The sequence below is a fragment of the Perissodus microlepis genome, chromosome 2 (genome assembly GCF_051167445.1).
Source record: "Perissodus microlepis isolate ML-2025 ecotype Zambia chromosome 2, ASM5116744v1, whole genome shotgun sequence".
In the NCBI taxonomy this organism is placed as follows: domain Eukaryota; kingdom Metazoa; phylum Chordata; class Actinopteri; order Cichliformes; family Cichlidae; genus Perissodus; species Perissodus microlepis.
In genome coordinates, this window is record NC_140462.1 from 10,204,325 (window position 1) to 10,225,133 (window position 20,809).

Consider the following 20,809-nt stretch of genomic DNA (forward strand, 5'->3'; position numbering starts at 1 on the left):
ATGATTATCACGTATTGTGACTCTGTACTCTATCGGCATAATGATGTAATGCTTGCATCTGTGTGGAAGTAAATTACACACAATGACAAAACTTTTCATAGAAAAAGGCAATATAATTTATTGAGAAAAGCGAGTTCTTCAATTAGTTTGACTTAATTAGGCCAAACAAAGAGGGCTACAGTTTTATACAAAAAAATAAAATAAAAATAAAGGTCACCGACATGTAGCCACACATCTGAAAGTACATTGATTTGCTCTCCTAATATGTAGACTGTAGTATTGATATTTTAACCTTACACACACACACACACACACATACACATATATATATGTATATATATATATATATATATATATATATATATTTTTTTTTTATTAGTTTACCTACAAAACGTGAAACACAGACTCTTTTATTTAACACTGACAGACATCTAGGAGATGATCCTGTAGATAAGTTAAGGACTCTTCCACGTGGAGAGGTAAAGCTTGGTCGAGGTCAGCCTGAGATCTGGACAGAAAGGCTTCAACAGCTTCCTGAACGGCAGGTCGTGATACCCTGTCATCAGGCTTATAGACTGACATGCCAACTCTGCCTCTGGGCTCTGTTAATGAGTTGCAGAGATAGCCTGTGGATAACAGATAATGTAAATTAGGAGGACACACAAACAAACATTGTAGAGTTAGGCAGTTGCTTGACTTATTGTTACAGTGGAGGATGTGGTACACTGGGTACAAAAAAGTGACTGTAACCTATGTTTTAGAGGCATTCACCAGGAAATGCAATAACAGTGATTTAAAAAAAAAAAAAAACATTACAGGGCAATAATGCCACAAACAACAGTGCAAACAAGACTCCTGTCAGCAGGAAATGTGCAAGCTCATCCAATAGGCACGTATTTCAATTTTTAATCTATTTATTTACCTGCCTCTATAATTTGCTAAATACTGAAAAAGCTGATAACGCTGTGTACAACAAGCATTTATTGTATCAATGCAAAATTGCCCTCATTGTCGCCATCAACAATCATCTTGTCTTCAATATTATATACTTCATAGGAGACCATTTATCTACCACAGCTACAGATACTGCGAAGCAATTTCCAGCTGTTTACCAAAATCTCACCTTTCATTGCTTTGTTATAGCTGAGCAGCAACATCCAGAGGAGATGCACCAACTCCTCCCACTTGAGCCACTTTTCAGTGCCATCCTAGAGATTACAGACATTAATCAGTCGCATTGAATCATCGTTTATGGTCACTTGTTTTTTTATTTTTTTATTTCTCTCAAAAAAATTAATTGTCCAATAATAGAATTTGGAAAAAACATGCAAATGAGGACACAGCACACTTTATTTGGTTGTATTAAATGCAGTATATTGGTACACAAAGAGTAGGCCTGAATTAAAGACTTGGTCATGTTAGCCACATTAGCCATGCACTGTTCTGTGGGAACACTACTATTGAGATAATGATGGCAGACTGTGAGGCAACTAGATTTAGCTGGCTAAATGTTGTTTAATCCTAAGCCAAAGCAGCCACTATAAATAAGAAACACAAGTCTAGTGTTTCAGGCAGTGTATCAACAGTTTCCTTTCAAGAGAAGACAACATTTGGCTTTCATAACATTGCAAACTTTGGGAAAATCTACACAAGGTAAATAGCACACACTAAAGAACAGTGGAAACCCCTCCCCCAAAAGCATATTCTGGGAACTAAAGTACTGTAAAGAAGTTGGCTAATGACATAAAAATGAAGATAACAATCAGGAATGTAATATTCACCATAGGGTCTGGTGCTACAGTGCAGTGTTTTAGAAAGTGAAGCAGCAGACTGAGCGACATGGGCAGTGAGATTTTCACTGGGCATGCATAGTCCAGCAGATGTTCCAACAGCTTACATCTCAGCAGCTTACTCTGTAGGCTCTCCAACAACAACATCCTGGGAGTCAAAAACAGATTAGTCAAAGGCAGCTTGAAAAACTGGTGGGAAAAAAGGGTCAACCTTGCTATTAGAATAAATATATGTTTGCTTATATAATTTACTTAATTGATGTACTTACAAGATTTAAATATATTTCCATTAAAGCAATGCAATGAAAACACAATTATTTATTTTTCCATACAAACAGCCCTTTATTTAGTTTAAGTGAGCAGTTTCTATAATACAGACAGGTAAATTTTGTTTGTGATGATATTACCACTCATTACCACAAACAAGCAATATTTGGGCTGCAAACGCAAGTACCCAGCAACATAGGCAAAGTAATAGGATAGGACAACAGGAAGCACTGTTGAGCCTACAGGGGAAAAACGCCAAAAAAAAAAAAAAGAAGCCTGGAGACTTTTCAAATACAGATTATAATGTTTTTTAAAAAGTGCTCTACAGGGAGGATAACTACAGAAATACTTAAAAAAAAAAAAGAAAAATTGATTTCTGGCTTCTTGTATTTACGCTTTCCACTTCACATTTTAGTAAGCTCCTTTTCTGTTTTGCTAAGAGTTCAAACGATTCAAGGTAAAAATGTAAAAAGGTTAGTGTAAAAAATAATAATAAAGAATTTCCGTACTCATCATTCCATAAATTCTGATAGAAAATGGAATGAAAAACATTTACAGACTACTGAGCAAAAATAACGTGATTTAGTCTACTAGATTTTTCCCTACACCATTAAATATTCTGAACACAAGTCTCCTCCTCACCTGTGAGCTCGTAGGGGCACGTTACTGATGAGCATATGGAAGAGCTCTTGGGACAGCTTGGCAGAGGTTAGAGCAGGAGAACAATCCACCTCCAGAGCCAGAGAAAGCATCCTTTGCAAGCAAGACACCATTCTGTAGGAGACAGAGAGACATACACTTTAAAAAGCAGACACAGTTGGAATTGTCAAAACCTTTCGTAGTTTTAGCTCTGTATGCTAACACAGCAGATTTTAAATCAAACAGTCGAGATGCATTTTCAGTCCTGACTTTAAGGGGTTGAAAAAAATAAATAAAATACATAAACTGTAGACCTGGAAAATTACAGCTGAGAATATAAACTTCAAATGCATATATAATGTTTTATTACAAATTTTCTGTGGTGGTGTAAAGAGCCAAAATCACACCACTAAATCACTGTCTAAACATTTCTAGAGCTAACTGTGACATACATGCAAATCAGTTGTTTATTCTGCTCAAACAAACAGTTCTTTATTTAAGAACAATTTATTCTAATTCACCTCATATATTCTCTTTCTTGGGTCGTTTCTCTACCCTTTCCATGCTCTGTTGATTTCATAATGGCAGAAAACAGCCACTTGATGACCTCCCTGTAAAAAAAATAAATTAATTAAAAAAAAAAAAAAGATATCAAAAATGACTTTAAATATGATACTTATAAAGAAAATGGCAAAATAATTAAAACAATCTGGTTTGTCACTGGGTGTAATGTGATAATTATTTGTTGTGAAATGTATGAGTATTATACTTGATGAAAGATGTCATCATTAAAATTGTAAATGACCATTTGTGTCAATTAAACCTGAGTATTTTTGTTTGTTTATGTATAGATGAAGGTAGGTTAAAAATGAAAAAAACACCTCTCTCCTTAACAAAACATTTGCTTCCATACTGTTAAAACAAACCCAGCAGAATATCTTCACAGAAGAAAGTTTTACCCAGGCGTCCATCATAAACTAGCCAAGTAAGGGTATCCAACCTCAATGATATACAATCAAACTCAAGTGCTTATGTCCAAAGTTACCCATGTTTATAATACAGGTTGGCTATCATGCTCACCTAACCCGGGGAAACTGCTGATCACATGACAATGTTGCCTTTGCTATCGAATGGTGCAAGGAGGATGAAGAACATTTGGCCCGAAAGTCATCCTCCAAAGTCTGCACAATGTACTCCAGGAACATGCGCACCACATCACACCGATGCCTTTGTGTGTGCTCCTAAGGAGGCAAAAGGTTAACAAGTAGGGAAATGATTTTGGGCTGCAAATGTCTGCATTTTAAAGCCGATTGAAAACAAAAACAGCCTGACAAACAGGGTGAAACAAGCAAGAAAACTCAAAATGTTTGACTAGTAATGGGACTGCAAATGTTTTTCACCATTGCAACTAAATTATTTTCAGTATGCTCTTGTTCATAGAGTTTTTGTATAGACTTTGTAAATCAGTACCTCATCAGTCATGACTGAGGTCAGTAACTCCCAATCCCAAGGAACTGTGTTTTTATCAACCATGTGGTGCCTGCAATCACACAACATTCTTAGTCTAAGACATTCAAAGACCAAAAAGCAAGTGACAATTTGTAAGATATGATGCAAAGACTATGAAATTTAAACATACTCATCAAACTCATATTGCTACAGTGTCTTTACCTTTGTGACCTCATCAGGAGCTTAAAAGCCTGCACGCAGAGGTGATGAGGAGACTGTAGGTCGAGCAGAATGCCGTGGAGTAGGTGGGAGGTGATATCTCTGGGGGGATAGTAACCAGGCTGCAGTAGGTCAGACAAAAGCTGCAAAGTACCTTCTGGATAGTTCTCGTCAATCGTACTGTAAACCAGACTCAGACTCTGGCGACATAGCACCTCGGGAGTTACAAAATCTTCATCATCCTCTTCAATCTATGGAAAGAAAATGCACTTGCTTCAGCATTTGATCAGTTAATGAGAGTACCAGGAAATACAAATATAGATATCTGGGCAGCAGTCTCTCACCATTGCTTTTTGAGTCGTTCCAGCTAGTAATTTCCTGAGTGTAGATGGGCACACAAAATGTCTATCCTCTCTACTGACCGCCCTGCAGTCCATGGTCTCTTCATTCATGTCTTCTCCATCACTTTCATCTTCCCATGGGAAAGACCCTGGACTGTAAAGTCCAAGATCTCCCTTGTACGTCTCAGTCTCCAACTGCCATTCAGGCGTATCTTCAGCTGATTCGGATCTAGGAGATGACTCAGCAGGGCTCTTTCGACTATGAGATATAGGACTTGTATTGGAGGGAGGGTCAGGCTCAAAAGGCTCAGAAGAGTTTGATGCAGTAGTAGGAGAGAAGGGGGATGAGTTACCAGAGCTGCAGGATTGTCTTGATTTTTCTGGTTCGTCTAATTTTGGCTGATTCAGGTCAGAACAGGGGGATTCCATTTGAGCTTCGTCCTGTGATGACGATGCCAAATCTATGGATGTAATGGGTAGAGCTGAACTAACTCCATCACTCGGGCCATCGTGTATGTCCTGTGATGAAGATGCCAAATCTATGGATGTAATGGGTAGAGCTGAACTAACTCCATTGCTCGGACCATCGTGTATGCTATGCTCTTTTGAACTTGCAACAGAGTTTTCTCCCACTGAGCGAGGAGAATCGGCAGGGCTATGTAGGTGCTGTGGTTCATCATCTTGTACCTGTGTGTTTGTACATTCCTCACTGTTGTTTTCTTGTCCATCCTTAGGAGGAGACACATCAAACAAAGGCCCAACGTTAGAAACGTTTGGAGTCGTAGTTGTACTTAAATTACTATTGCAATGAGGTGCTTCACCGTGACTGTTCAGAGACATTTGAGTACAATCTTTGGTCACATAGACAGAACACTTTGAGGTTTTCAGTTCTGCAACATGTGTTTCTAGAAAAGGCAATCGTTTCAACTTTACAGCTGGTGTGTTAGGACAGGGGGCTGCTTTATTGTCTTTTTTTGGGTGTTGTGTTTCAGGTATTTGAGGATTTAGACGTCTCTGCTTTGGTTTTGGGTCACCACAGTCCTGCTGTGGAGCACAAACAACGGAGTCCGTCAAAGGCGTTTTTTGGTAATTAAAATCTTGACTTTGTGAGATGTGATTTAAATTTGTATTTGTGTTTTTTGATTGACAGTCATCTGGTGGTAAATTCTCTGTCTCCTGCTCTGTTTCATTTTCAGTCAAGTCTACTAATGCTGTGCCAGTGCCAGTGTCATTTTGCCTTCTCCGTAGCTCTGGAAGAGTCCATCTTGGATCTGTGAGGTCAATATAATTCTAAAAAAAAAAAAGGAAAAAGATAATTATTAAAAAATTCAATAAATGCTATGTTTTGGAGAAGACAAATATAACCTTTGATTGGTTTTTTTTTTTCATTTCTGAAAGAAATAGGGGAAAGAAGGAAAATCATCCTTACCTTACTTCTAAAAGATTATTTAGCTTTTGTAACTATGTACCACTTTATCAGAAATTTCACATTTGCAAATAAAATTATCATTCAAGCATAGCAGCATAATCATTCAAACCCAAGGGATGAACCAGTACGGTGTATACACAAAAACAAACAAATTATACATAAATGGACAGAAAATAATATTGAATTATTCCTGAAGAGAACTACAGAAATTCCAAGAAAACTTTCCTCAGAGAATTTAGGATACACTGAAGGTGGTCATACCAAATAGTGTCTGTAATTATTCAGACTTTATTTTACCTGACTTACCTTTAAGCTTTCTCACCAGTCCCTCAACATAAGCTTAAAAAAATACTCTCTCCATTTAATCACATATTCATCTACTGTGAGCTGCAGTTACAGTTATAATAGTAATATTTCTAATACATAATATCTAACCACCTCCACAAATGTCATCCAATGGTTTTGGTAGCAGTTTCAATCAACCCCATCAAAGGCAAGAAAAGTTTAACTGCTGACTTCAAGTCACCAGCAGTTTATTTAGCTGTTGTGAAGTCTCTGAATGCCACTGACAATCTATGGTCTCTGGTTATCAACTTGCTGCTTGTCAATTTGTGTGTGGTTGCACCTCCCCTAATCAGTTATCAGGATCTGCCCAAGTACTGACTAACCAGACTGATTACCATCTGCAACTAAATCTTCAGTTTTCTTTCTTCTTGCTATGTCAAATGCTTTAGACAAATTGATCAACAATCCAATGCAACACTCCTTGACTAGAGATGCGATCATATAATTTACTGCCTCTTATGATGCTGTCAAGGTACTACACTATATTGCCAAAAGTATTCACTTGTCTGCCCTCACACATATGAACTTGAGTGGTGGCCCATTCTTAATCCATAGTTTATTATGATGTCGGTCAACCCCTTGCAGCTATAACAGATTCAACTCTACCTGGAAATTTTTTCCAGGAAGTTTATAAGTGTGTTTATGGCCATTTCTGACCATTCTTCCACAACAACATTTGTGAGGTCAGACACTGAAGTTGGACAAGAAGGCCTGGCTCAAACTCTCCACTCGTATTTACCCCAAAGGTGTTCTATCAGGTTGAGGTCAGGACTCTGTGCAGTCAAGTTCTTCCACACCAAACTAACTCATCCATGTCTTTATGGTCCTTGCTTTGTGCACTGGTGCACAGTCATGTTGGAACAGGAAGGGGCCATCCCCAAACCTTTCCCACAAAATTAGGAATATGAAATTGTTCAAAATTATTTGGTATGCTGAAGAATTAAGAATACTTTGCACTGGAACTAAGATACCGAGCCAAACTCCTGAAGAATGATCCCCCCTCCCCCAACCTTTACACTTGGCAAAATACAGTCAGACAAGTACATAACACGTCTCCACTGCTGTAGAGTCCAGCGGTGGCGTGCTTTACAACACTGCATCCAGTGCTTTGCATTGAGCTTGGTGATTTTTTAAGGCTTGGACAAAGCTGCTCAGCCATGGAAACCTATTCCATGACGCTCCCTTTGCACTGTTCTTGAGCTAATTGTCTAAACTGACTGCAGAAAGTTGGTGATCTCTGCATACTACGCACCTCAGCATCCGCTGACCGCTCTGCAATTTTACGTGGTCTACCACTTCCTGGCTGAGTTGTTGTCATTCCCAATCATTTCCACTTTGTTATAATACCACTAACAGTTGACTGTGGAATACTTAGTAGCAAGGAAATTTCACAAATGGACATGTTGCACGGGTGGTATCCTATCACAGCACCACGCTGGAATTCAGATAGGTCCTGAGAGAGACCCATTCTTTCACCAGTGTTTGTACAAAGAGTCTGCATGCCATGCTTGATTTTATACACCTGTGGCCATGGAAGTGACTGAAACACCTGAATTCAATTATCTGGATCCGTAAGTGAATTCTTTTGCCAATGTAGTGTATCTCCCGGTCAAAACCCACCGGAAATAGTAGTGCAACTGAAAAGCTATGGAGTTTTCTTTTGCAATTTTTATAGATAAAAGAACTAATGCTTTATTTACGTTTGCTTTAATGGCTGATATACACAATGTCTGTATTGTTGGTTAATTGGTTAAACTTAAAACCCAAATAATTATACTTTATGGAAAGACAGCATGTACAGTTCAAGAAGAAGGTACAGAGTTGTTGTAATTGGTCTCACAGTTCTTTTGGAGGTGGCTCTCCCTTTAATATCCAGATGTATAAGACCAAGCCACAGAATAGCGAGCAATCTGAGTCAAAAAGACACTCCTATCAGGTTATCTTATCCTTCCCCATGGGCAGTTTCTCATTTGACTAGCAAACGCTCGCCTGGTATAATATAACAAAGAGCTCCTTTACATAAAATATACAACATAAAGATTTTGGTAGACACATTTTACTACGCAATTTAATCCGCATTAATGTTAACTATCATTCCCCGTTTCATGCAGTATGAAAAAATTAAAACTATTTAGCAGCGCATTTACAGTACAGTAGTACAGTAGCAATACATTTATAAACAATAAAGACATACAGCACATACTAATGACAACATAAATGCTTGTTTGAGCAACAAAATTATTTTACAATAACAAAGTTATAAACAAAGCGCCAAATAACTATTTACCTTTAAGCTAGGTTATAGCATCTTTCACCAGTAATGTCGCTACATTTGACTTGTGTTGCTACTTGACCGCAGAGCGTTAATAAGCAGGCCGTATCTTTTAACTTTTGTTTGTTTTTTCTCTATCCAGGTGACGAGCAACAGTCTGAGAATACTTACTGAAATGTACCCTAGTTTCTACAGCAACCGAGTTTCAGTCCGCTTACCGGTGGGAGGGCGAGCTTCACGGCATCGACTTCAACACGCACAGCGGAGAGAGGCATCGGGTCAGGCTTGGCAGTGAATGTACAGTAGGACCCGACGATCTCCACATCGGAGTCGTCTGAGCTGAGACTGATCACATCATCCATTTCTCTTCAGTCATTCAAATTCAGCAGCCAGTGCACAAAAGCATCACCTAAAGCAGACCCGTGACGGTCAGGGCAGTCCTAAACAGCCATGCGCTTCCGCCGTAGATATCTAATTCCGATCATGTTTTGTAGAAAACACAAAATAACTCCTCCAATGAGGCGTGCAACCTTCGGCATTTCCTTGTTGAGACCGTAGATTACATGCGTCGTATTCGGCTGGTGGGTTAAAACGTGGGTGTATCGTTACAATTCCTGGGATGCTGTGAATTAACTACATAGAAGCTAGACGCCAAAATTGAAATCCAAACGCTTAAAATTTATTGATAATTGCAATGCAACATATGAAGATTATGAACGCTTCCTGTTTTTTCTCGCCATAGCTTTTCTTCTATGACCGTGGCGGGTCACAACAAGCGCCATACGTGAAATGATCTCCACCTGCTGTACTGGAGTGCAACCTGCCTGCGCAGATTCTGCCTGTCCTCAAAGAAAATTAAGGACAGACAGAGATACTAAAGACAGACGAACACATTCAAAATACACCTTAATTCCTAAAGTGTGGCTGGTTACAGCCAAAAGCAACGGAAACGAGAGGCCACACGTGTCTTTGGACTATCCACCTCACACGATCATTTTCGTATTTATATTTAAATTACACTTTAAATGTGTTTTCCTCCTCGCCTCATAATGACTATCGATGCTAAATTTTAAACTTCTATTTAGAATATATAAATATATAAATAGCGTGTCTGACATCAATAAATAAATGATTAATTCTTAATTAGTGGTTCAGAGTGCACATTGAGTATATTTTCTAGGATGTACTGCATTTATTTTGAGTGAAAAGCATCAATTGTCACACAATGCAATATCCCATTTCATCTAAAACATGTAAACGTAACATAAATCCTTATTTAAATATATTTTACTGAAAGAACTTTCCAGAGCCATAGCACCCTTCTTCCTATAAGGTGACAGGGCAAACCACTGCACCGCCATGTCAACCTATTTTATTATTACGTGTCACGGTACTTTCTGACCTCTGTATGACCTCTTTTTCTCATGTGCACCATATACAGTCCCTATCAAAAGTTTAAGACCACTTAAAAAATGGCAAAATATCATATTTTGCATGGTTGGATCTTAACAGGGTAACCTTGATGACAACCATGACAAGCAGATCCCACTTGAAATGTTTTCTACGTGACACAGTGGAGGGGGCGCCATAATGGTCTGGGGTGCTTTTTCCTTCAGTGGAACAATGGAGCTTCAGGAGGTGCAGGGGCGTCAAACGGCCGCTGGCTATGTGCACATGTTGCAGAAAGCATCCCTCATGACTGAAGGCCCTCGTCTGTGTGGTAACAACTGGGTTTTTCAACAGCATAATGCTACAGTACACACTGCCCACAGGACAAGGAGCTTCTTCCGGGAGAATAACATCACTCTTTTGGGCCATCCTGCATGTTCCCCTGATCTAAATCCAATTGAGAACCTTTGGGGATGGATGGGAAGGGAAGTTTTTACAAAAATGGACAACAGTTGCAGACAGTAGATGCCTTTTGTGTGGCCATCTTCACCACTTGGAGAAATGTTCCCACTCTCATCGTGGAAACGCTTGCATCAACCATGCCGCGATGAATTTTTGAAGTAATCAACAATAACAGTAGAGCTACTCATTACTGAGTTTATCTTTGGAACTTTGATTTCTGTTTCGGTAGGATTTATTGGGTTTTTTTGGAAGTGCGGTTCTAAACCTTTGATCAGCTGTAGAAAAAGCCTGTTTCAGTTCAATAAATTGCATGCTCAAAAAATGTTTTGTCTCACTTTTATTTCCTCTTGTTGCATGTTGAAGCTCTACTTGGAACCTTGTTAAGATCCAACCATGCAAAATAGGATTTTTTGCCATTTTTCAAATGGTCTTAAAGTTTTGATGGGGACTGTATGATCAGTCCTATGCTGTTTTAGTAATCGAAGAGTCCTCCATGACCTCTGAAATACCATCAGATGCCTGTCTCTATGGAAACCTGGGCAAATGTGGTGGGATCACAGACAGTTCTCATGACTGAATCAAGCTCCCCCTTCGACTCTGTCACCACTGGTCCATAGGAAAAAAAATAAAAACACACAGAGAAATAGCATGTACAGTTTCACACTTTCAGTACTTCTCAACAATCAACATTTTCCATGATTTGACTGGTGAATCTAAATTGAACAGACAGGGGTCAGATTTGTCCTGGAACAGCCTTAATGTATTTGTAGCACCTGAACAAAAGCAGAAAACATTTAAATTAGTGTAATGTTGTGTATTTTGGGGTCACTTCAGAAAAAACTTCAGGCTAAAAGGCTATTCATTTATGTAGTTATTAAAAAAATCACAATAAAAGATTGAGACATCAAACCTTTTAAAACCATCAATGCACTGAGCATCTTTGATAGTGTGCAATCTCATACATCACCACTGGAGTGCACTCGCATAGTGGGAAAGAGCCATCACAGGATTTTTGCAGCAATCAAAGGTGTTTTCTTGGGTTACAAAAAAAGAAAAAAGAATCACCAGACGTGAAATGTGAACTGAACTGATCAGAGTAAGATCTGACCCATCAATGATGCATTGAGGCCTCTGCACAATAATATTTTACAGTTTACATTCCTGATATAGTTTTGTTGAGCAGAATATCCAATACTACTGGGTTTACTTACCTGTACTTCTGAACACACTGCTTAGAAAATGGGCACACTAAATTGTCATGTTGTTCCTGTTTGTAATATTATGTTATGATGCAAAATCTATGTGATTTAACACATAAACAAATTTAAGTATGCATTGTTATCCTCAAAACCATATGCTGTGAATGCACATGCATTTTCAAGAAAAATTAGAAAATATCACTATCTAAGCTGTGCTTGTTTTTCTATGAAAATTCTTTTTTTTATTATTATTATTATTATCCTAGTCTCATGTAATTCGATGAAAAGGGATATTAACCTCAGGGGGCTTCAACTATCTCTTTATACGGTCTGTGCATCCCATTCTGAGAGTTTCAGACAGGATGAGTCATAGCAGTCAGACATATACAACCCCCTGACATCTATTCAGTAACAGGAGGACATTATTAGGGTGATTAATGCGTGCATAGCAAAGTATATGTATGTACGTGTCTACAGCAGTTTCTTCTGTGCCTTGGAAATCGTCCTTATCTTTTGTTAGATTAGAGACTATCCTAAAAATGTCTTGCAAACACAATATATTATATAATAATGTCCAACACACAGGATTAATCAATTCCAGACTGCTTTGTTCACTTTATTACTTCTGAGAGGACAAATATTTCCCAAAGCTCATTCAGCTAGAAAAGGTGGTCCAAGTTCAGTTAGACAATGAGCAAGAGCTACAAAGACATCTGAAATCCCAAATGAACCTCCAAACATTCTGATGCCCGTACATGGACACAAATTAAGCAGGCAACACTTTATCAGCATCAGAACACACAGTTTCTGTTTTAGAAAGGTGAACAACAGCATGCCTCTGCTCATTATTAGTTACTTACACTGGGAATCATTATTTGAGGCCCACTGTGGTTTTAATGTTTATAGAGATCTGAGCAATGGACTTAAACTACAAAAGACACCAGTGCCTGTGTTTCCAAGTCACAAAATCAAACTTGTACTTGTACAGATTGAGGTGGCGAGTAAGTGCAGTGGTTCTGAATTTGAACCCACTTGTTTGCCTGTTATCCCTGTTCTTGTGTGGGTTTTCTGTGGGTGCTAAATTGGCCAAAGGTGTGAAGAATTGCCTGGCTCTCTGTGTCAGTGTTTCTGTGGTCCACTGGACTGTCCTGCCTCTTACCCAGTTTCCTGGGATAGTCTGCAGCCAATCCTATAAGCCTGAATTTTGTAAAAAGTTAAGACATTAATAATACAGATTCTTTTCTTTGAACAAACCTGATGGAAAAATATCATTGCTTGGGTTTGCGATAGGTTTTATATTAAACTAACTCTAGTACAATATAACATTGGCAATATTTATGTTAACATTTTTTTTTTTTTTTATATTGTCAGTTCCATTTTCAAATAAAACAAATAAAAGAGAAAAAAATAACAATGAGTTTTAGAGGCACTTGTTTTATTATCTTATGACAGAGCTGTGGCAGCTGCTGCATTAAATGTCTCCTTTTCATTTATCCGAGCAAAATTTCTCAAATCAAATTGCCAAATTGAGGAAATAGGACCAGGATCTCCTATTGCATTTTATAGTAGAGCATTCTCAAGAGAGAAATCTCAGGATGTTGCTCGAAGATTTCATGCATCTGCTACTGATTTACTTTGCTTTCTCTCTGAGTCAACACAAAAGGATAGACTCAGTCTGAGTATGGTCAAGTCCATTCACTGCTGGATATTGAGTATAATGACACCTGGCAACATCTTCAGGCAGTCAAGGTTTTTGTCTTTATCAGGGGCATCAAACAACATTCGTTCCATCTAATCTGACAATAATGTCCCTCACATTATATTAATAATACAGAAACCAGTAACATTGTTATTGTTTTCTTTTGCCTTGGGCTGTAGTAATAAATATTTTCAAAAGATGTAGAGGCTAACAAGTCAGTTCTCCGAGGACACTGAGTAAAGCATGCTGGGAGTACTTAGTATCATGAACATCACAAGAATTTCTGACGGAAATTCTAGCTTAGCTTTTCAAGGTAAATGACAAATATAATCAGTGAGTGAACTGAGTTTACAAGCATGTATATTTAGTTTCATAAAAGAATGTAGCACTATGTGCTAAATAATTGGCGTGTGAAGGTTTTTTGTGACAGTACAGAAATATCACCGGTCAGCTACATCAGTCAGTGAAGAATACTGAGAAATACCTTCAAACTTCAAACAGTTTAGATATAAACTGAGGCAATCAGAGGGCCTGATCAGGTACAGTTGTCACAAAATTAGTGACAGCTGTTTTATCCCATCCTGTCCCAGCCTGAGAGTCGAGGCTCTTTGTGACACTGGCAGAATTAGCTGCTGTAAGACTGAGGTTATATCTGCTGTCTTGATACATTTGACAGAGAATGAATAATATTTAAACAAATATTTGATGCTCCACAAAACACTGTTTTGAGTGTCCAATCAGTGTCATTAATACTGTGAAAGGATTTGCATAGCTCTTCAAAAATCTATAAATAAAAATCTGATATTCCAGATCCTGCCCAATCGTGCCAAAGAGCCACAGTGTTTTAAACAAGCGAAAGATAAGATAAGATAAGATAAGATAAGATAAGATGAGATAAGATAAGATAAGATGAGATAAGATAAGATAAGATAAGATAAGATGAGATGAGATGAGATGAGATGAGATGAGATGAGATAAGATAACTCTTTATTGTCATTGCACAGTCATACATAGTACAATAGTACAATGAGATTGGAAAACTGTCCTACGTCGGCACTACATATAACACAACACGATATGACACATCACAACACAGTATATTAACTTAGTAATAAAAAAAAAGAAGAAGAAGTGTATGTGTATTGCACACTGTTATTATTGCACATTAATTATTATTGCACCTTGTTATAAATATAAATATTATTATTGTTATTGTCGTAGGATGCTGCGTGCCCTCTTGAGACAGCGAGTGCTGTACAGGTCCTTCAGGGAGGGAAGAGGATGTCCAATGATTTTTTGGGCCATATTAATGACCCTCTGGAGTGCCTTTCTGTGTGCTGTGGTGCAGCTGGAGAACCACACACCGATGCAATATGTCAGCACACTTTCAATGGAGCAGCGGTAGAAGACGGTCAGCAGCTCCTTCTTCAGGTCCATTTTTCTGAGGATTCTCAGAAAGTGGAGACGCTGTTTGGCCTTCTTTAAAACCGCAGAGGTGTTAGAGCTCCATTGGAGGTCTGTGTCTATGTGCACACCCAGAAACTTGAAACTGGAGACCCTTTCCATGTACTCCCCGTTGATGCTGACAGGCTGCAGCTCGGACTTCCTCCTTCTGAAGTCAGCTACCAGTTCTTTTGTCCTGTTGGTATTGAGGTCCAGGTTGTTATTTACACACCAATCTGACAGCCTCTGAACTTCAGCTCTGTATGCCGTCTCATCTCCCCCTGAGATGAGCCCCACCACGGTGGTATCATCTGCAAACTTGATGACTGTGTTGTCTGGGTGGGTACTAACACAGTCATGTACAGTAGGGCAGCGGTCCCCAACCTTTTTTGCACCATGGACCGGTTTATGCCCGACAATATTTTCACGGACCGGCCTTTAAGGTGTCGCGGATAAATACAACAAAATAAAACTAGTACCGGTACCGAAAAAAAGAAGATTTATTCATAACACACGTGAAAAGACCAAGGAAAACCGAGTTAACGAAAAAAAAAAAAAAAGATAACAAAATAACGCTAAAAACCGATAAAAACACTGAAAACCATACATTTCACACCCGAGTCTCACTCTCGCGGCCCGGTATCAAATGACTCACGGACCGGTACCGGTCCGTGGCCCGGGGGTTGGGGACCGCTGCAGTAGGGGACTCAGTACACAGCCTTGTGGAGAGCCGGTGTTGAGGCTGAGGGCTAAGGAAAGATGAGGCCCCACTCTAACTCTCTGTACACGGTCTGAGAGGAAGTCTCTGATCCAGTGGCAGGTGGTAGAAGGAAGTCCGATTTCCAGCAGTTTAACTATTAGTCTGTCCAGGAGTATCATATTGAAAACAGAGCTAAAGTCAACAAAGAGCAGCCTGGCGTAACGGCCCTGCAGATGTACCCCCCCCCCCCCCCAAAAAAAAAAAAAAAGAATTCAGTGACAGTTTAGTCATAATTCACACAAAGGTCATTGGGTTTTTCAAAAATAATACATGAGTTGGAAGCAATAAATAAATAAATAATAAAAGAAAACTAAATAAAACAGAGAAAAAATTTTGATTGACTAAAGAAAAAAACATAGATATTATCTGCTCTTCTACTTACATACTGTAGTACCAGTACATGCCCCATGTTCACAATTCAGCCTAGGTAAAACTATGTTATTATTATCATTGAAATAAAGAGACGTTTGTAAAGCAAAAGTATTCCACAGAAAAAGACCCTCTGTAAGTGATTTAACACAGATGCTGTAAGTACCCATTCTCACAAGTACAATTTTAGTATTGGTTTCAAACTAGCAGTTGACCAAAGGCTGAATAGTTAAAGCTTTGTAACTCTTAGCTGATGGTTGTTGAAGAAGATTAGAAATCATTTGGGACTTTTTTTGTGTTAGATCTTTGTGTATTATACCCATCAGAATATATTAACATCTGCCAGGTCACCGGCAACCCGTTTAGATTTAGGCTTGGTTTAGCTACATGCTTAAAAAAGTCCTATACATTCTGCACACAATTTTTCTGTTAAAAGTGTCAGATATACAAAAACATGATAAAAAGATCTGGACATTACCAACCCAAACCCTGGACTTGCTGTGCATTAGGACTTTAAAGGGAATTTTTAGAGTATCTACTGACAACTACCTAAAAACACAGACACCACACTCAGTTTGTTTTGGAGGATCAAAAACCAAAAATATTGGAAAGCACCGCTTTAATCTCAGTAATACATTGCATTTTATAGACTTAGTAGTTGAAAAATTAAACACACAGTAGCTGACACACACTATTATGAAACCAAATATCATAAGCAAAGGATGGAACTGAAAAAAAAAACATGAACTCCATTAGTTATCCATGTCCAAACTATGACCTTTTACATGTAACCTCATTTGTGTTTAATTATAATGGTTGGAGCTATTCCTCGTAGTAGGCTTGTTTGTGAGGGTCACAGTGATCACTGGATGCTGACATGCACTCCTGTAGGGCTGTACTACTGAAAAGTGATGGTTGTGAGCACTGTGCTGGCCACATTTTCATTTTCACAGAGCAGCAGGACTGAGTTGAGCACCCAGCATATGGTTGAGACAGATAGTACTGTCTCATGGAAATGTTCAGCCACAATAAGAGTGAAACAGAACTGCAGGTAGAGGAGAATAGATGATAGAAGTGAAATAACAGTTTACTGAATCAACAGGTGTCAGCTGCCACCTCAAGGACATGAAAGTGTGAGCAAGAGATCGAGGTCTGACAAAGCTGGAAGGTGACAGGCAACACAAGGATGCTGCCTGAAATCAGCATCCACCTTCGGATGTTGTTTCTCACATCCATGTCAGGCTCTTAAGTCCTATAGGGCATGGCTGCCACATACCCTGCTTCGCACTGCCATCAGATTTCAGAGGGTGACATTTTTTTTTTACCATGCCTGTGGAGCAGCACAGTATCCCTAACAAGGTTCATTTGACTGGCAGAGTGTGCCAGATCTAGAGACAGTGGAGCCTGATGGACCAGAGCCCAATGACTCACTCTGCAATCTGTGACCCCAGGGGCTGATGAGTGTCACAACAGGATCCTTTACCAGGCAGATATATGATGTAGCAATGAAGAACTGGGTGCTGTTTCAGAATACAATGGTCATTTGATGTAGGATCTTTTGTAAATACAGCAACAATTTAAAGCACTGTTATGAGATTTCTCGCTCCGCTACTATACAGCATGGATCTCATGGATGGAAACACCAGCGTGTTCTATAAATTTGTCATGCAAAAAAAATTAAAAGAAAATACCAACAAAGCTCCTCAACAAATTTTGCATATGGGTTGTCATCAGTCTGGAATCTTTTAGATTATTTATACAGAAAATTATTTTAATTTACATAAAAGATAATTTTTTTTTTTTTTTAAATCTATACAAAAGGTATAAGAAATGTAATATTATTCTGTAACATTTTAAATTCCAATGCAAATTTAACACATTTATTTGACCACTCATCATAAAAACTTATGTTGTGAAACATATATATAAATATTTTAGAAGTCTGTCAAAATTTGTTTAAAAATAAAAACAAAACAAAAAAACAACATCATTTTGATTCAAGAGTTGATGGATTAACCATTACAGAAAAATAATAAAATGATTTTGGTTGATTTGGGCATAAACCTTACATTGAGTGGTGGTCTAATAAATTTGTTAAGAACTGTATATGTGTGTTGTATTTGAGAGAGAAACATGTCTGCCCAAAATGCTTGCACTTAATAAAGAGAGATATTTTCTGTATTACTAAAAAAAACAACCACACAATACACCGTGCAAGCTGAAAGAAAAACAGGCAAGGAAGCCGAAAGTCAAATCTGTAATGAATGCTCTGATGAGTTCTTGGACTGGTGGCAGGATAAACAGGGATACATTGCATGCTAGCTGTTTAATTTTAATGGTTGGGATGTGCACACAGTAGACATGGATTATTTTGGAGACTTTAAAAAAAGAAAAGCATATGCAAGAAAATTACTTCATTTTCATAGCCCACAGGGGGGTGCCATAGCCTGATTATAACACACCTGTTGTGAAGGCAGTTTTCTTTTTCAAGTGTGAAAATGCTCAAATTTGACATGAGACTACATGCAGTTAGTGGTGAATTCGCATTGGTGCTTGAATGATAAGCTAGTAACCATTTGAATGAATGTTTAGTAGGTTAATTAGTTGTTCACAGTTGTTAGCGTGCTAATACACATAATAATGAAACTGTATTGTATATAAGTACATATGACCTGGGTCCTGCGGTCAAATCCTGAATGTCCAAAGATAGAAGAAAGATCTCATGATCATAATCAATAATCAATAATAATCATAATCATAATCAATCATATTTGATTCATATTTTGCCAGAGGAAAGCACAAATTAGATCATTTTCACTTAAACAGATGCAGGGTGAACCCATAGACTGATCTTTCCATCATATTAGCCTCATAAAAAAACAATTTTTCAAGGTCCTTCAGATCTGCTGAGGCCAACTCGTTGTTTCTGCATTTTTCTATATGAATAACAGTGATGCCAAATTTGCTTGACTAATAACAAGCCCCCCTCCCCAGCATTTCATGAGAGAATTTGATACTTTTTCTCAATAGGGTTCAGCTGGAGCTCAAGACATTTTGAAGCAATTTCTTAGCTTTGCTTATAAAATCTGGCGGATTTCTCCGTCTCGGATGTTAAGTCTACATGATTGCCACACATTTTCTTCAATATTTGTCGGAAAGCTTTTCTGCAAGTCAAATATAAATGTTGATGCTTTCTAGTCATAGTAAATATTCCACTGCAGGCTTTCATGTTGCTCTGTCAACTACATATCTTATTGTAAGATAAGGTTATTTGTAAAGTACCCACAAAGTGTTTTCTATTTTCCACACAATTACTTTCTCAGATGTAATGGATGTAATACTTCTTTGAGAAACATTACTACAATTAAAAACAAAACAAAACAAAATAAAAGAAGAATAAGATCTCATAATAGAGTACCTGAGAGCCCACTACTTGTCTGATAGTGATAGTTTGTTATACATGTTATGTAAGTCCTTGTGAGTTCTGAGTCATTCCTCCCTTTTTCTCAGTGTCTCCAAATGAAGACAAAATTGGGAGTTTCTGTGAAGTTTTTGGAGAAAAGACTATTGGATGCAAAAACTTTCACACTTCTTATGGCACAGGAAATTGATCCCACTGCTGAAGATAAAATGAGGCTTAATGTGCTTAAGACCCTTATTCCACACCCATTCTTTTTCATTTTCAGCCCAGGGCAAAGGGCCACCATGGCGTTAACTAAGTTACTACAAATGCTCTGAAAGTGAACGACTCCTAACCAGCTACAAATGTGTTCTTTCTCTTAAAATGAGAAGGGCAATAATTCCCTGATGTGTTTTTGCAGGAAGCCTATTCTCTACGGCCCTGGAAGTGACTTTTAAAAGCGCCTTCCTCTACTGTGCACACAACCATTAAAGCTCTTTATCAAAGATGTAGCCCTTTATGCCTCGTTCCGATTCACAGAGCAGCTGATGAAACAAGCTGATCAGTTGCTAATCTGAATATATTCAAAGTAAGTTTAATGATCTGCAAAAAATATGCCATGCCTGCTTAATTATTTGAATTAATTTTATTTTTTTTAAAGAGCCAATTCTATTTTTTCTTGCAGTGAAATTGATGTAATTTGTGATATTTTTATTGCCATTTGGCATCAACAGCTTTCCTAACAAAAAGCCATCCTGAATTTCGGCTGATTGCTTATAATTCAAGGTGAAACTTCTTTCAGGGAATGTGGTGACATGCATGACCTTCAAGGGTTCATTAATCTGGTCACGCTTTCACATTCCAGGGCGGTTTTGTCCAAAGCTGTGGAAAAATGTGAGGGAGATCTTGTTTGTTTGGGACACAACAAAGGTCAGCAGTCATGTATTTTTTCCTGACCTGCCGGGGCTCCTGACAGCAAAAGCGACAGTGGAAGAAGGTGGGAGATGTGGAAGATGTGCAATCTGTGAAAAAAACAAAAAGACATGTGAATCACAGTGTAGCTGTGACACACATAGTCCTTCCCACACCCGAGCTATCTCCTACAAGCAGACACATCCAAAAGAGCCAAGGATCCTGTAATCACACATGGAAATTAAGATGGATAGACTGTACAGTATTTAAGTAATCATACTGGGTCATGGCTGATTTTTTTGCAGACTGAAATCCCCAAAGAAAGTGTTTACTATCACAAATCACCTGCAGCCTGAGATGAGGTTTTCACACGCCACCTCGGGCCATTTATTCCTGGAACGTTACATAACGCAGTAGTGGGTTCT

The 20,809-nt window shown here is 38.3% G+C and overlaps 1 protein-coding gene across 1 annotated transcript; it reads right to left on the minus strand.

Moving 5' to 3' along the window:
- Nucleotides 1-92: 92 nt before the first annotated feature.
- Nucleotides 93-9,546, minus strand: simc1 (SUMO interacting motifs containing 1). The gene is made up of 10 exons (XM_084944810.1): nt 8,970-9,546; nt 4,709-5,995; nt 4,368-4,615; nt 4,167-4,236; nt 3,777-3,937; nt 3,218-3,307; nt 2,700-2,831; nt 1,782-1,938; nt 1,124-1,208; nt 93-626 (listed from the first exon to the last, which is right to left on the minus strand). Exons 1-10 carry the CDS (start codon nt 9,111-9,113, stop codon nt 415-417), a joined length of 2,586 nt encoding a protein of 861 aa, XP_084800936.1. The 5' UTR covers nt 9,114-9,546; the 3' UTR covers nt 93-414.
- Between the last annotated feature and the right edge of the window lie 11,263 nt (nt 9,547-20,809).

What these genes read in the sequence shown, in the direction of transcription:
- simc1 (XM_084944810.1), bottom strand. Translation starts at nt 9,113, where the DNA reads ATGGATGATGTGATCAGTCTCAGCTCAGACGACTCCGATGTGGAGATC. An exon ending in CAAGAAAGAGAATATATGAG is followed by an intron (nt 2,832 to 3,217) that starts GTGAATTAGAAT and finishes TGTCTCCTACAG; the next exon opens with AATGGTGTCTTGCTTGCAAA. An exon ending in CTGTAGCACCAGACCCTATG is followed by an intron (nt 1,209 to 1,781) that starts GTGAATATTACA and finishes TGTAATCTCTAG; the next exon opens with GATGGCACTGAAAAGTGGCT.